The sequence below is a fragment of the Dermacentor andersoni genome, chromosome 7 (assembly GCF_023375885.2).
Source record: "Dermacentor andersoni chromosome 7, qqDerAnde1_hic_scaffold, whole genome shotgun sequence".
In the NCBI taxonomy this organism is placed as follows: domain Eukaryota; kingdom Metazoa; phylum Arthropoda; class Arachnida; order Ixodida; family Ixodidae; genus Dermacentor; species Dermacentor andersoni.
The window spans coordinates 143,705,627-143,720,187 of NC_092820.1; the positions used below are offsets into that span (position 1 = coordinate 143,705,627).

A 14,561-nucleotide genomic window follows, 5' to 3' on the forward strand; every position below is an offset into this window, starting at 1 on the left:
AGTCGCGCACGCGGGATTCGCTCGGGGCTCAGCCGCCGAACGATTCTGCCCTCGGTAGGTGTGCAGAGGGTGTTCCTTTACTTTTTCGCGTGTTTGGAAAGAAGAACGCGCGCGCGCGTGCCAAGCAATTTGCGAGGATTAGCACTCCTGCATGCAGCGAGCGTCGCACGCACGCTACAGTCGGGTCAGTTGCGTGCAGCAAAGTGTATACGTTCGACGTGTGATCGAAGCGCGACGCGTCCCTTGGACAGGGCAGTTCCGACTTTGGGAACCTATAGAGAGAACCAAAGTCAACACATTGGAAAGTTGTCGGTACTAACTAGAGCAGTCATGTGCATCGGATCACAGCTAGGCGGAATCATATATACCATCTGTCGAGCTCTTATATACGTATACTTAAGAAGGTGTTACATTGCAGAAGCATCTTTGGGAACAGAACGCGATGCGAGTGATTGTGGCATGAAGATGCGGGGGGGGGGGGGGGGGGAGGGGGGATATGAACTAGAACAGGAGACGCTCTGACAAAGTTCGAGAAGGGATGAGGCGGTCGACCCTCTCTTATGTGAAAGACAGTCACAAGTGAACGACACAATGCACGCTACTGCCGATCAACGACTGGAAACGACTCTTCGGTGTATCTACGCGGACACGGTTCGGTCAGCCCTCCGAGACGCGTTGACCAGGAACCCCGGGCACGGGCGGTGAGCCGGGCGGGGGCCGAGCGATGTGTATAAGGCTCCCATGCACACCGGGCAGAAGAGTTTGCTTCGTTTCTTTATTTTTTTTCTCGCGCGTTTTTCGTGCGCGCCGGAACCAGGAAGGGGATTGAAACGCTTATAATAAGCAGGGAGGATTACGCGTCTTGGGTCGGTGGGGGACTGTACTCCGATCGGGCGCGTTTTCTCGGAAGGTGGCGGTAATTAAACGCTCTTTCCCGAGAAAGCAGCTGCAGAAGGCGAAGGCGGGGGGTGTTCGCAGAGGCATTATACGCACAAAACGCAGCGAACGACAGCGCACAGCGCTCTCTGCCGTCGCCAAAGTGGACGTTGTTTCAAGAAAGGAGACCGTGCGCGTCGCGTTCCGTAGACAAACACGGGACGTTTCATTTGTCCGACGAGAGCGTGGTCTCTTTCGAAACAGCGCTGCCGCAGCGTCCAAATCCTTGGCTCGCGTGCAAATCCCACAGACAGGGCAAGGAGGGAGCGGGGACAGGAGGGGGGCGGGAGGGTATGTATTATACTTTCAGCCTGTAGTTGCCAAACTTTATTCCAGCGCGTCCGCCTGTCTTTAATAGAGTGCGGTGATGAATGAGTTCTTTTCGCCTATATATACAGTTATTTTCATGATAGGAGAAACGCGTACGAACTACGCAGGGTATGGGCCCCCCTAGCAATGATTATGTGCTAATAACGGTTCTTCGGGAAATGAATTATTAAACTGAAATGGAGCGCCTGTGAAACGATATTGAGGAATAACGGCACGGAGGAGGGCATCCACGTTAACACTGATGTTCTTTGTGACTACTGGCCGGGGCCCCGTTGTTTGAGAACGGCTCTCTGAACATACGAATTGCTTGTTTCAATGCGGACCGTTTTTAATAACCTTGGTATTGTTTCCCGGAAGTGGAGGCTACAAACGGATGAAGCATTTGCCGTTAGTATATACCTTTGATTTCGACTAGGTTAGAAGTAAACTTATTTTTGTTACATTTTCTTTCTTTCTTTCTTTCTTTTCTTTTTTTTCGTTCAGAAGCCACTGTGTTCCCACAGCACAATGTCACTGATCACCAAGTTCAGGCCTATGGCACTCCCAAAAGGGATCTCGAATAGATTTAATTATTTCAAGCTGAATTGCCTTTTGCACGTGCGATCGGACAGACTATATATATATATATATATATATATATATATATATATATATATATAGACTATATAGACGCGATAGAAAATTATTGCTTTTCAGTATAAGAGAGCTTTACGCATGTTCCTCAACAGATTTCAGCTTATGGAACGCTGGAAACATCGACGGCACCAGCAGCGCTGGTAGAGTGATCTTATGCTGACTCATTCAGCTACAATGTCTTGGAAACGTTTTCGTGTCGCGCCATTATTCTAGCCAGGAGGAAAGAAAAAGAAAACATCAATTATACCCCAACAGGTTTCCCTATCCACACCATCGCGCCAGCAGACAGGCACAGAACACCGGTAGCCGCGATTATAATTCTCCGCTCTTTAGTGTTCACGTCAGCAGCACAAGACGGCGCCACCAGCTCTGCTGCGTACGCCTATAGTCTCGCCAGCGTTACGGTAAGCCGTAAACTTTAATGCGTTTGCGGACAGGCTGGATGGAACTCCCCAATATATAGGAGTGTGTACTGACGTCGTTGAGGTCGCCATGTTGTGTACAATACATCCAGCATGGTGACAAGTTGTGCGTTATCTAGATCCGCTTACCTCCAGAAGCACAGCGGAAGCAGCGAATCGTACTACAAAATGGCGTACGTGACGTCATGTGAACGCCTTATTCCTACTTCCGCCTTTCCTTAAGCCTATAGGTGTGCGGCGCTGCGTGTGGTACGTGCGAAGCTGAAGGCTTAGTATACGGTAGACAGTCGGGCGTGTTGGTGACTCGACGGCATCTTGAAACAAGCTACAGCGCGCACAGAATACAAGAACCAACATAGTATAGGCGAAACCGCCTCTGCAGCGGTTGCTTCGCCTGCCTCGCTGCCTTCGTTGAGCGTAATGGCCCGCTTCGAGACGAAAGAAATAAAGGACCGAGCTCGGCCTCTGAAGAGCTTTATGGTCGCAGCTGCCGGAGCGCTCTGTATTGTCACGGCCTTTCTTTTTTATCCAGCGGCCGTGCTATTGCGTTAGACTCGCAAGGTCTGGCCGGCGCTAATCTCAGTCCACCACTGGACATTATTGCACTCTTTTACAGGGTATGCACCGAATCTCAGAGCGCGTGCGGAAGCCGGAGACTGCGTATATATACGGCCAAGCCAGAAAATAATTTCTCCTTTCCTCCTTCCCTTTACTGCTCCGCGTTTTCTTAGCGCTGTTGACAATGCGCGGCAAATGTGAAAGGGTGGAGGGAGGGAGGAGGGGGTGCCTTGGTTCTTCTAAGCAACACGAGAGTGGGTTGATCGCAGCTAAGTAAGCGGTGAACTCAGGAGGAAGGGCGACTACAGCTTTCGCTGTGAACGAATTGCATGCGTGCGCAGCTGCATCGTTTCGGCCAGGAACCGAAACGACGCCTAAACGACAGGCGGAACCCAGGGCCAAGACAAAGAATCACAGGACAGGAAAAAAAAAAGAAAGAAACGAGCGAGGCTAGCGTGCTACTGTGGCCGAAGAGCAGCTGCGCAAATAGTCTTCTCGGCACAACGATCTCCAACCCCCTCCCCTCGGCCTCGGCCCCCCCCCCTAAAATGGGTGAGAGGGCCGACACAGTGAGGGTCAATGAAACGGATGTTCTGCCTTCGCCCGAACACTTCCGGTCAATGCACACTGCTTTGTATCCTTTTTCTTTTGCAGAGATAGATATTACGGGTTCCTGCTTGGCTCTCGTGAAGTACTGGGCGGCATTAGGGTTGCGATCGTGGGTTAAATCAACGCGCCGGTTTGGCGCACAGTGCAGGGCCACAAGGTAATCCCAACTTAATTGCGTGTTGACTACAAAACGCAGATAGTCAACGGCCTGATAACCCTAAAGGCTTAGTCACTGTAGGCCCATCATTAGGCCAATGTTGGCACTACGTTGGGTAACATTGGTCCTACTGTGGGTCCAGCACAGGTTGGGTAAAGGGTGTCCGCAGCTATCGCCGCGAATGAATAGCACGCCCTGCACAAAATTACGCTGTCTCGGAGCCCTAGAAAGTCATAATGACAGTCTGAAGGGTTGCAAACGCATGCACATGTGTTCGTGCATGCGTCTGCGCCCTTCGCGCTCTAACAACTTGTCCAGCAACAAGATCTGCTAGAAAGATATAACGTGCTGCAAAAAGGGAATCGATGAATGCTATCCCGGAAAAAAAATTCCTAAAGAAGGGTCACCTGTTACCTCTTTCTCGTTTAAGACTCGCCAAGTGGATTTCTTTATGTAAGTGAAGAAGAGAAAAGACAATTTTGTACCCTTGTCAGAAAATGAGGTGCATCCCTTCGTGTAAGTCTCCCTGTACTGCAGATAATAAGTGAGCAAGAAGACGGCGTCGCAGTGGCCTGTGGCTGTAGCAATTCCATGACCACGTCGTTGTCACTACAAATGTGTGAGGTCGGGGCAGCCAGGCTGTACAATAGCAAAATGAAGGCGAGGGGAGATTCAAATACGCAAAAGAAGGGCGATAGCGTTCGCCGTGTAGCGAGGATACATAAAGGAACAACAACTTAGCACCATTATAATGGTCGATGTTGGTCCTACAGTGGCTCATACTGGTTGTCCGATGGGTCATAATGGTCATACCTATGACTCATATAATCCCAACGCTGGGCCATGTAGGCTCTACATTAGGTCTACATAGGTCACACTTTCGCATGGTACACGTCCGCACTTGTTACGACTTATTTTTGTCATTCTGGTGAGGTGCGTACGCGTAAAAGTATACGAACTTTATTGATTAAGAGAGCAATAGAAACTGGGAACCACCGAACGAATTGTGTAGGGAACCAGCGAAGACGTGCCATCATCAGTAGCAGACACCAGATAGCCGTAACACCGAACCACACTGCTGCCGGAACGAACCCTTACAATCACTACTTTGGGGACGCCGCAGAAATAGCAGGACGGAGAGGAACCATCGGGGAAACGGCGGGAACTGCTTCCCGATGCCGTTAATATAGGTACCACAAGTAAGCTAAGTACGCCACACTTAAAGCGAAAAGGAATAAAGAAACGGGGAAAAGGAGAGCACTATACGAGAGCACCATAAGCGTCGGTGGTCATTAGCCGGTTCGCGTCATCCTTGCTGCAAGCGCTCCCATCAGCGGACGGAACAACACACACACACAACAGAGCCTCGAGCATCATCAGATTGGCAGGGGGAGGATGAAGGGGGGAGTACTGGAATCGGAGAAAAAACAAACAAGTTGCGCGAAGAGCTGCGACGGCGACGCAAGCCACGTTTTCTCTCCAAGATGAGCCAATCCTCGCCCCAAAGCCGGCGCTCGTAAAAGTCAATAAAAGTCAACGGAGAAGAAGGAAGCGCGATGGGATGGCCGGGAGAAGGCGAAGGAAAAGACGAAGGTTGTGGAGGGGGGGGGGGAGGGGGTGCGGCGCTAATTTAGATACACGCGCCACTCTGACGCTCCATCGTCACCGCTGTGCTGCTTCTGCATTCGTCCGTCGAGCGTCGCTGTTTCTTTTTTTCACGAACGCTCGGTTCCTTGGGCCTCTCTCCCCCCCAAACCCCTTGCCCTGCTGCCGCCGACTCGCGTCGTCGTCGTCCTGCGCCTCCTCCCGTCGGTAATTAACGGACTGAGCGAACGCACTGCCTCCTCAAGCTCTCTTCCAGGACGCTGAAAAGCCTTCCCCGTACAGTGGCTCCACCTTCCTTCAACTCTCTCGCCTGTCGTGAGCGGCGTGCGACTGTCAGAGGGCGCTCGCAATTCTTTTTTTCGCCACTCCCAGCACCGCGTTCCACGCTCCCTCCTCCTTCCCTACTTAATGAACTCTGGCCGCAAAACAAGAGAGCAGCATCTCTTCTCGACGTCGCCCTCCCCGTGGTTCCCGGAAAAGAAGAAAAAAAAAAGATAACACACGCGGACACATAATAAACAACGCTCGCGCCGGGTCGGTCGGTCGGTCCGTCGTCAGATGCAGCGCGAAAGTGGAAGAAAGCCCCTGCCTGCTTCTCTTATCTTCAGCTCACCCTAACCCTTCCCCCGTCCCCCAATTTCCTCCCCGCTTCTCCTGGCATCCCAGTCCTCCCTGTTCTTCCCAACTCCAGACCCCCCCCCCCCCCCCCCCCCCCCGCTGGTCGCTTTGCCAAACAACAACAAACGACTGATAGCGAGCACCAGTGTGTAACCACGTTCGAAAAAGAAACAGGCGCGAGAGCACAAGAAAGCTCGTTGTATGTGCGTGCGCGTCCGTATCGCGTGCAAGAGAGAGAGAGAGAAGAAAGGGGTGGCAGAGTAACAGGGAAAGTGTTCTGGCTCGTGTTCCCCCCGATTCCCTTGCGAGAGGTGGTCCGCGGGCAGCGAAAACACGCCACGCGCCGAGTGCAACAAACAAACAAACAAACAAACAAACAAACACGATACCACCCCCAAAGTAGCGAGTAAGCGAAGCGAGCCCTCGTTCTTTCGACTTCCTCATACCAGGCTTCTTATCATGCATTAAGCGGCGGCGCTATTCGTCATTAGAAGCGATCATCTGCCGCGCCTTCAGCCTCCTACCTCAACCCGCGCGCACTATCTTTCTCGCTCTAACCGTGCAGCACCGATCACTGCCGGCTAGATAAACGCAAAAACAAACAAAAAAGACAGTGCACACACAAAAAAAAGGACGCGCTATACGAAGCCGCACCTGATTTGAAGACTTCCCCCTTCTTGGCATCATTTCTTTGCTTTCTTTCTTTTTTTCCTGCATCGAAATGCGGAGGAGGTCATCGGGGATCCTTTAAACAACATCGCTTGTCTTCAGCCACGCGAACATCGCCGGCTCGGCTTGGCTGCCGGTCCGAATTAATTGTCCCCGAGAGCTCTCTTCTGCTCGGCTCCGCAAAATCAAACGAGACAAAGATTTAGTGGGGGGAGGGGCGGCGGCAACGCAGCAACAACAACCACCGTCATCACCACTGCCAACCACCAGGCGAAGCTAATGACAACGTGCATTCAAAAGAGAGAGAGAGAGACTGAAGGCACTGCCACTGAGGAAGAAAAAGAGCACCGAACCAGCAGAGGGCAGCATAGGCGGAGAACGCCCGGGCCAAAACACGATTAAGACTCACAAACAGCATTACCCTCAACACACACGCGCAGCTCAGACGCGGAAAACGCCAGCTCGGCTGACTTGCTTCTGCATCGCCTTCTACAGTATCTTCTATAGCAGTAAATAACATGCAGACTTCGGGGCGACTCCTTTCCCATGACGATCATCGCCGTCTGTTTTCTGGTTCATCAGAGGCCGCACAGTGGCGCCCCCAGCGCAGTGAGTGGGGCAGGCGTTAGCGCCGCCGGCAGCGCCCCCTTCCGCTCAGCGCCAATCTTCTTCGCGGCTGACCCTGTGTTTGCATCAACTTACGACAATGACCGTTGTTTGCGGCGATGGGGCGCCGGCTTGCTTATCTCTTGAGTAATTTCGGCCCGGCCCGGCTTGACTTGGCTTGGCGCGCGCGCGCGCTAACGTTCTTCGCTTGGCATTAGTTGAGAAAGAAGCCCGGCGCCTTTCACGCCTGGCAAAAACGGCGGGAAAGAAGAGGACGGACTGAAGCCATCCACAGAGGCGCATTGTTTACGCTCCCTTAATGTCATATGTGGGTGGTGTAGGAAAGGCGCAGCGTTTCTTCCTTTTGGTTTGTTTAATTAGTTTTTTTTTCTCACAGAGTGCATTTGATTACGCCGGACCGGCCAGTTACTTATAAGAAACGCCTCGTGTTTCTTGTTTTTTTCCTGTTGTTGATACAGACGCGCCTGCAGATGAGACGAGGGACAAGCAAGAAAGGGGCCGAACATCAAGCTAAACTGGAGAACTTAAATAAAGGCTAGGCAGAGATCATTTGTTTTTTTAGGACTGTACTAATCAATGTAATGCGTGAGTCACTAATGATGACAGTTAAGTGAAATACAAACAACTGACAATTAGCATGAAAGGAAGGGCACAGGGAGCCAGCGAACAACCAACGAACGCTAGGTTACTTTTTCTATTCCCTCCCCCTTTTTTATGTTGCCCCCAGACTGACGAGCACAATACCTCGATTAAACGAAAAGAACAAACATGACGAGAAGACGCTTTCGAATGAAGCTTCCGGAAACAATGAGGTTTTGGTCGGCCACGGAGATGCGTACGCAAAGACAATCTCTGCACTCCTTGTCACATCCTATCCACTGCTGCGAGCGAGAATAAGAAGAACCGAGAGGCTGGAGTTCTTTTTCATTATTATTATTATTATTTACAACCACACGAAGCCAAGAGACAATGAAGCCAGGAAAAGCGCAAGACAAATTAAGATATTGTTATTAATAGAGCTGTAGGAAAACAATAAGGAGAAACAGACACGAAACTGAACGGCAAGACAACATGCCAAAAAGTGGGCGCCGAATCCACAACTCCCCCCTCCACAACCACGCCTGCGACGGTGTACCTCCGTATACACTTTCCTTGCGTATTTCTGTATGCGTGACTATAGACCTAGCCCAGGAAACGCCAGCTATCTAGCGCCATTCTCGGCAGTGGCGGCGGATGGGGAACGTCACTTCGTGCGCTGGCATCACGTACGGTACGCGAACTTCGCAGCAGGCAACTGGCCAATAAATCCTCGCGTGCTACCCCATGCGCGTCAAAGCCTGCCTGCCAAATTCGAGACGCTCGCTATCCTTTCCATCGCTATGCGGCCATAGTCTTCTTCCCCGCAACTTAGGCCAGATTACCGTGTTTCTCAACTGCACCCTCTCTCCCTCTCTCTGCCTCGCTCGTGGCCAGAGGAAGACCACGCAGACTCCTGTAGTTGCTGGACCGGGCGCCATCTGCCGTACACTACGCCTACTGCGAAGCCAAGACGCCAGACGCCCTGCCTTTCCCGAGAGCAGCGTGCTCGCCCGCAGAAGTCAGAGGAACCCGCGCAGCCATACGAGAGCTCGCGCAGACCGGTACACGGAGAAATTAGCGCGAGCGGAAATTATCCTAATTAACGAAGCGAGTCGCGGCTGGGTGTGGAGGGGAACGAGGATATAAGGGGAGGCGAAGAAGGCTTCGCCGTCGAGCACTTGCGCTCCCTAAAGGAGGCTGCGTTGTAAGGCGCGCAGGCGCTTCGGAGAAGCCCACCTATCATGCTTTTTTTTTCAATTGCTTTCTTTCTTTTTTCTTTTCAATGAATTTGGTCGGCAGAATGCACGCTTTCGACGCGATAAACTCCTGGTGCCTTACGGCTGCGAAGTAAACGAGCGTTTTAGCCGAGGCCCGCGCACGTGCGTAATTCGATTTCGCGGGGTCGAGCTGCGAGAAGGGGTCCTCGTCGAAAGTGAATCCCATTCTCCAGATTTCGCTTGGAAGGCTTTAAGCATAAGCGAAGCTAAACACGCTTGCGGGTAGCGCCGCCGTAAAACCTGATTCACTTAAGCTTAGAAGGTTACTTGGCAGCGGCCGTGACTGCGTGATTAAGGACGCGTGCAATTAGCTCCGCTGCTACGAAGAGGGCATGACTTTCCGGCTTTATTTCTATTGCTTTTCGAAGACGTTTAGTACCACACGGTTTTTCGATACCTTTGGTAAGGAGCTTTCACGATTTCATGAAACTGTGGAATGGACTGTGCTCACATAACTTTTTCTGCTGCTTGGCTCTTTTTCCGAAGGTTACGCTGAAAGTGTTGTAGATAATAATAAAAATATAATAATAAAAATATAATAATAATAATAATAATAATAATAATAATAATAATAATAAAGTGAAATACGGTTAGAATCCTGTCTGTATAGATTTTTCTTCTTTATTTCGGGGGTGGGGGGTCAGACAGAATTTACATTCACGAGCTCGACGAATAAAGAAACATCGCGTTATGAATGAAGCGCACGAAATGCACATGGAAGGGAAAAAAATAAGAAATGACCTAAAAAAACAGGCGAAATCTCAGGACATCTTGTATATGACAGGGATGGGGCCGCTTTGATCGAGTTCAAATGCGAAAATAAAAAGTATATGTATATAGAAGAGGCTGCGGGCCAAGAGAAAGAAGAAAGAAACACACAAAAGAAGAAGAAGAAGTAAAAAACGCCCTAAGCAGTATTATACTCCTGGCCCCGAGTTATATGAATTCAAAAAATTTTTTAGGGCGATCGTGCTGGTCCTTGTCACGCGAGAGCAGGCTGCTCCGGATCAGTGACCGAACCGAATACGTGCACAATGACGCGGGAATTCGACGCTGCAGGCGACCCGAAACGCTTCAAAACTGCTCAAAGGAAAACAGCAGCTCCGATTCAAACCCCTGCCACTGCGGCGCTGCCATGTTCGAATGATTCGAACGCGTAGGAACACGTGAGGGCGAACGCTTGAACGCGCCTGACGGACTGCGCACGCTTCCGCAATCGAGACATCCGGCACGCGCGACAATTTAAGAATTCCAGTGCGAACTCGGGCCGCACACGACCGCACTACATCCTGTCCACTTGCATGCCTCCGCGCTCCCAAATGTAGTTCCGGCCGTGACGTCACGGAAATGAGCGAACGTCATTGGCTGGTGCATCTGTACGAACTCGGTTTCACAGTGGGTAGTAGCGTTTTGTCAGTGCATTAAACAGTCGGTGAAAACCAAGATAATAACGCGTTGAGACTTTTCGGATTGCGAGTGGAAATAAATGCGCGACGATTGTTTTCCAGCAAAGATTTTCTATGTGCAAATTGCATGTCACTTAGCGCGAACGGCTGTAAAGGGCATCGTTTCATCAACAGATTTAATTTCAAGCATTCGATGAACTTATGACGCGCAGGTTGGGGAAAACCGACAGTTCCTGCCTGAAATATGTACGTCTACTTCGCGTGATGCGTAAATTGAACAGAAAAATTTAAATGCCACTCAGTGTGAAATCCGTTCCGCTGGCACAAAAGTGAATTTTTAAAGGTTCTGACGTTTTTGGTTTCGCTTACTTCGAAAGAGCACACTGCACCGATGACACTATCGCAACTTTAGTTCGAGTCTGCTTGCCTTGAACCCGTTCGAAACGATTCCACGGCGGGCAATTATTTCCGTTAGTTCACACAAAAAAATATCTGCTGTTTAAGCAATCGTTCGTCCGAGTCCAGGAACGGCGAACCCTCCAAACACCGGGCGCAGCACCCCAACTCCTTCGGCCTTTCGACGAAGCGCACGTGTCGGGGGAGCGGGGCGAAGTGTTGCGCGTCGCCGCCGACAGGCGACGCCACCGCACCATTATCGCGGATCGATCTCCGTCTGTCGGTTCAGAGGTTGCCCGAACGCGTACTCCGCTTGCCATGCACACGATCCTCGCACACTTGTGCAAGTAGTAGTAAGCACCGCCATGTGTACCGTGGCTGTTACCAGAGGAGATTCATGAAATGGTTCAACGTGAAGTCGTTGGTGGTCTCTTGAGAAACAGGTCTTGCTACCAAGACAGTATGAGAAGACCAGGGACGTAGCCAGGGGGGAGGGGGCGCAACAAGCACGTGCCCTCTGCTATCCCTCCCTTCAGGAAAAAAAGAAAATAAAAAATCGTGGCTATGCCACTGAAGAAGACGTGCACAGGAGAACGTCGGCACCTTCATTATCTTATTTCTCCAGTGCGTTGATTAACCACTTTCGCCGCGCTGAAAGTCGACGACACATACAGGTGCCCAATGGCCCATTCTTGACAAGAACCTCCCGTCCCTTATGCACGATTAGCCAATTTCTCAGTATTCTATAGCCAGAGGAGGCGGATGACGCATGAGAATGACCAACGCCCCGCACGGTCCCCCAACTCTATCGGATCGCGCTGTGGTCGGCCCAGCAAACACGAAGCGGCGCTTCTTGTCCCCCAACACCGCCCGGCGCCCAAGACTCCGAAAGGCGCGGGCCTCCGACCGCTTTCCCTCAAAATGTTAAGAACAATGCCCGGAGCTGTACGCTAGGCGTAGTGCGACTTAAAAACGCACTTCGACGGGGGAAATTACATTCGGCGATGACGACGCACCAGACGCCTCTCTCTCTCTCTCTCTGGCGCGGCAATCTTGCGGCGCGACTCGAGCGGTCAGCGTGCAGGCCAGCGATAAACAAAGCGCGGAGCGCTGGATGGAGGTGGGGTGTCCCGACTCAAGCGAAGGAGAGGGGGCGCGTCCGATCTAGTTCGCGAAGCCGTCCTAGCCACCCGCCACTGCTTTTTCAGCCGCGACTCGCGCACTATCTCCCACCCTTCTTGGACACCGTTCACTGAACCCAGGGGGTCAACGTGGACACGGAGACACAAGCTCTGCGCGGTATAGAAGGAATCGCCGACGGGTCGGGGCGGTGGGCAATCTCTCTCGTTCTCGGCCAGCTGTTTTCATAGACGTCGCTCGGACCCACCGCCGCGCAAAACTGGTCGCTGCTCCCCCCCTCCGCCCCTTAAAGACAAGGAAGGCGTAACTACGTGCGGTTTTTTGGCGGTTGCCAATCTCCGGTTAAATTGCGCGCGTGTGCCCCCCGAAGTAAGCGATAACGGGACTTGTGCGGACCTCTCTCTGCCTCCTCCTATCACCGCGAACGTGTCCAGGGAAAGGGGGGAAGGGGAGGGGGGCGGCCGTGTGTGCACAGCCGGTACTATATCTTTTCGCAAGCTCGGCGCGGCCGCTCTCCTGCCAAGATGCGTCAAAACACTGACACCGCAGGGCCTTAAACAATGGCCCCTGCAGCTAGCTCCGCGTACTCAAGACGAACTGCTGAACTTTCTGTTGCTGACACGGGCGTCGACGAACGCCCGAGGCTGCTTCGTTGGGCCGCGTGCTCGCCCTCGCCTCCCTTATTTACAGCTTGTCGGCCGAGTTCTTTTCTTAGTTTTTTCGACGACGACGCGAGTGTTGAGAGAAGACGGAGGGAAGGGTAAGACACCGCCGTCTAACCACCCTCGGGAGTGGGGCAAGGAGGGGTTAGAAGCTCAAGTGGCGAGAAGGACCTCCACGAGTGGTGGCAGCGGTGGTATGGTTTGTGTATACACTCGTGACGTGGTCGCGTTGCTCTCTCGATCGTCATCATCGAGCGAGGAAATAGCGTTTGTGCGGCCGTGTTGCGCTTCGGGCGTCTACAACCTCCCCACCGCCCCACCCCACCTGCGCAATGACGAGTTCTTGACGACGAGTGCGTTCTTTTGTAGCCATATAGAAGCGTTGGCAGAGGAGCTCTCTCGAGTGCTCAGCTGCCGCTCTCTCGTGCCACGTGGTTCGTTCAAGTCTCATTGTGCGTGGCATTTCATTTTTCTTTTTCTTTTCTCTCCGGTTCTTTCGTCTCCGCGAGGCTCTCAGCCATCCATTCGGCAAAGTTCAATGATTGATCCTTCTTCCATGCGTGCCTAATGACTTTCTGAACACGTCTACCTCGATTGTCGTAACACGATTGCGTCTTACGGAAGCGTCGAACGAGAGATCTCTGGCAGATGAAAACGCGTGCACATTTACAAGCCACGACCTCACAAGCATCAGCCCACCGAGTGGACTTCGGGGAAACCCGAGAGCCGCTTGCTTGCAACGGGCGTACATAAACCTTCGCGAACACTGATTGCTGGGAGACGTATGAACTGCTCGCAAATGTCCCATAGTGACTATACAGTGGTTTGTGCGAGATAACCGTAAGCACGAATGCAGAAGTACGCACTATTGTGTTTAGAGCGGGGCGTTACGATGCAAAGAAATCGACGTGTGTACGCCCTCATTCGGTTTGAGAGGCAACACTTGAGAACAGCGGAAACCACAAGGACACTCGGCGAGCCACACTGTATATTGAGCCCGTACCTTGAGCCTCACATATGCACCATTATTACATATTTTTCTTTGCGCTCCAGCGCAGCCCTCGGGCGTTCTACACAGAAATGTGGACGTCTGCACAAGTATCTTGTCGCCCTGCCGCCACTGTGATATGATCGCAAGAGCTGCACTCTGGTTCATCAAACTTTCGGTACCGGTTGCGACTGAAGGACGTTGACAAAGTTCGTAAGGCGGCCCATAGTTTCGGTATCAGAACAAGGACCATAGCACCAGAAGTACGTAGGGGACTCACCGAAAGTTGGAGAACCACTTGACGAGCTGCGCGGTGTTGTTCTTGTTGAAGTTGATGTCCGGGAAGTACATCTTGAGGATGGCCGAACTCGGGTACCGCACATAGAAGAACATGAGCTTGGCCTTGCGCAGATGCATGGGCGTCAACGTGCTGGTGTAGCCGCCGCCGCCGCCGCTGCCGACGCCTCCGAGGGACTTGAATCCCGGCGAGTCCGAGGCCACCGAGGCGTTGTCGCCCCGGCTGCTCCCGTGGTTGCCGCTCTGGCTGCCCGGTCCTCCGGGAAGGCCGGCGGCGGCGGGACCGTGCGAGGAAGGTCCGCCGGCTCCGTTGAAGTACCTGCGCGAGGGTAAGTCGCGTGCGTCGAACGCTAAGTAAATCAGCCGTCGTAAAGGTTCGTTCCGTGGGTTCTGCGCGATCGAGACACACACGGCCAATGGACTTTTCATGTAGGACAAAGAAACGCGGACACGGGCCTTTCCTGCTTGACCGTGCGGTTCTGGCGCGATTCCCTCCGGATAAGACAGCACCAAGCTACGTCCAGGTTTCGCTTCTTTCGTCAGGAAGGATTTCACAAACAGTTGAAACTAAACCTGCTTTCTTTTTTTGAAGCTTTATGCGTTTTGATGGTTTAAAGATTTTACACTCGCGAGACCACGTGATGACAAG

At 52.2% G+C, this 14,561-nt stretch overlaps 1 protein-coding gene across 1 annotated transcript in view; it reads right to left on the minus strand.

Moving 5' to 3' along the window:
• pros (homeobox protein prospero) overlaps positions 1-14,561 on the minus strand; it is a 110,556-nt gene that overhangs the window by 26,933 nt on the left and 69,062 nt on the right. The window contains exon 3 of the mRNA XM_055072272.1: positions 13,896-14,231. Within this exon, the coding sequence (XP_054928247.1) occupies positions 13,896-14,231 (336 nt within the window). The remainder of the gene's footprint in view (positions 1-13,895; positions 14,232-14,561) is intronic.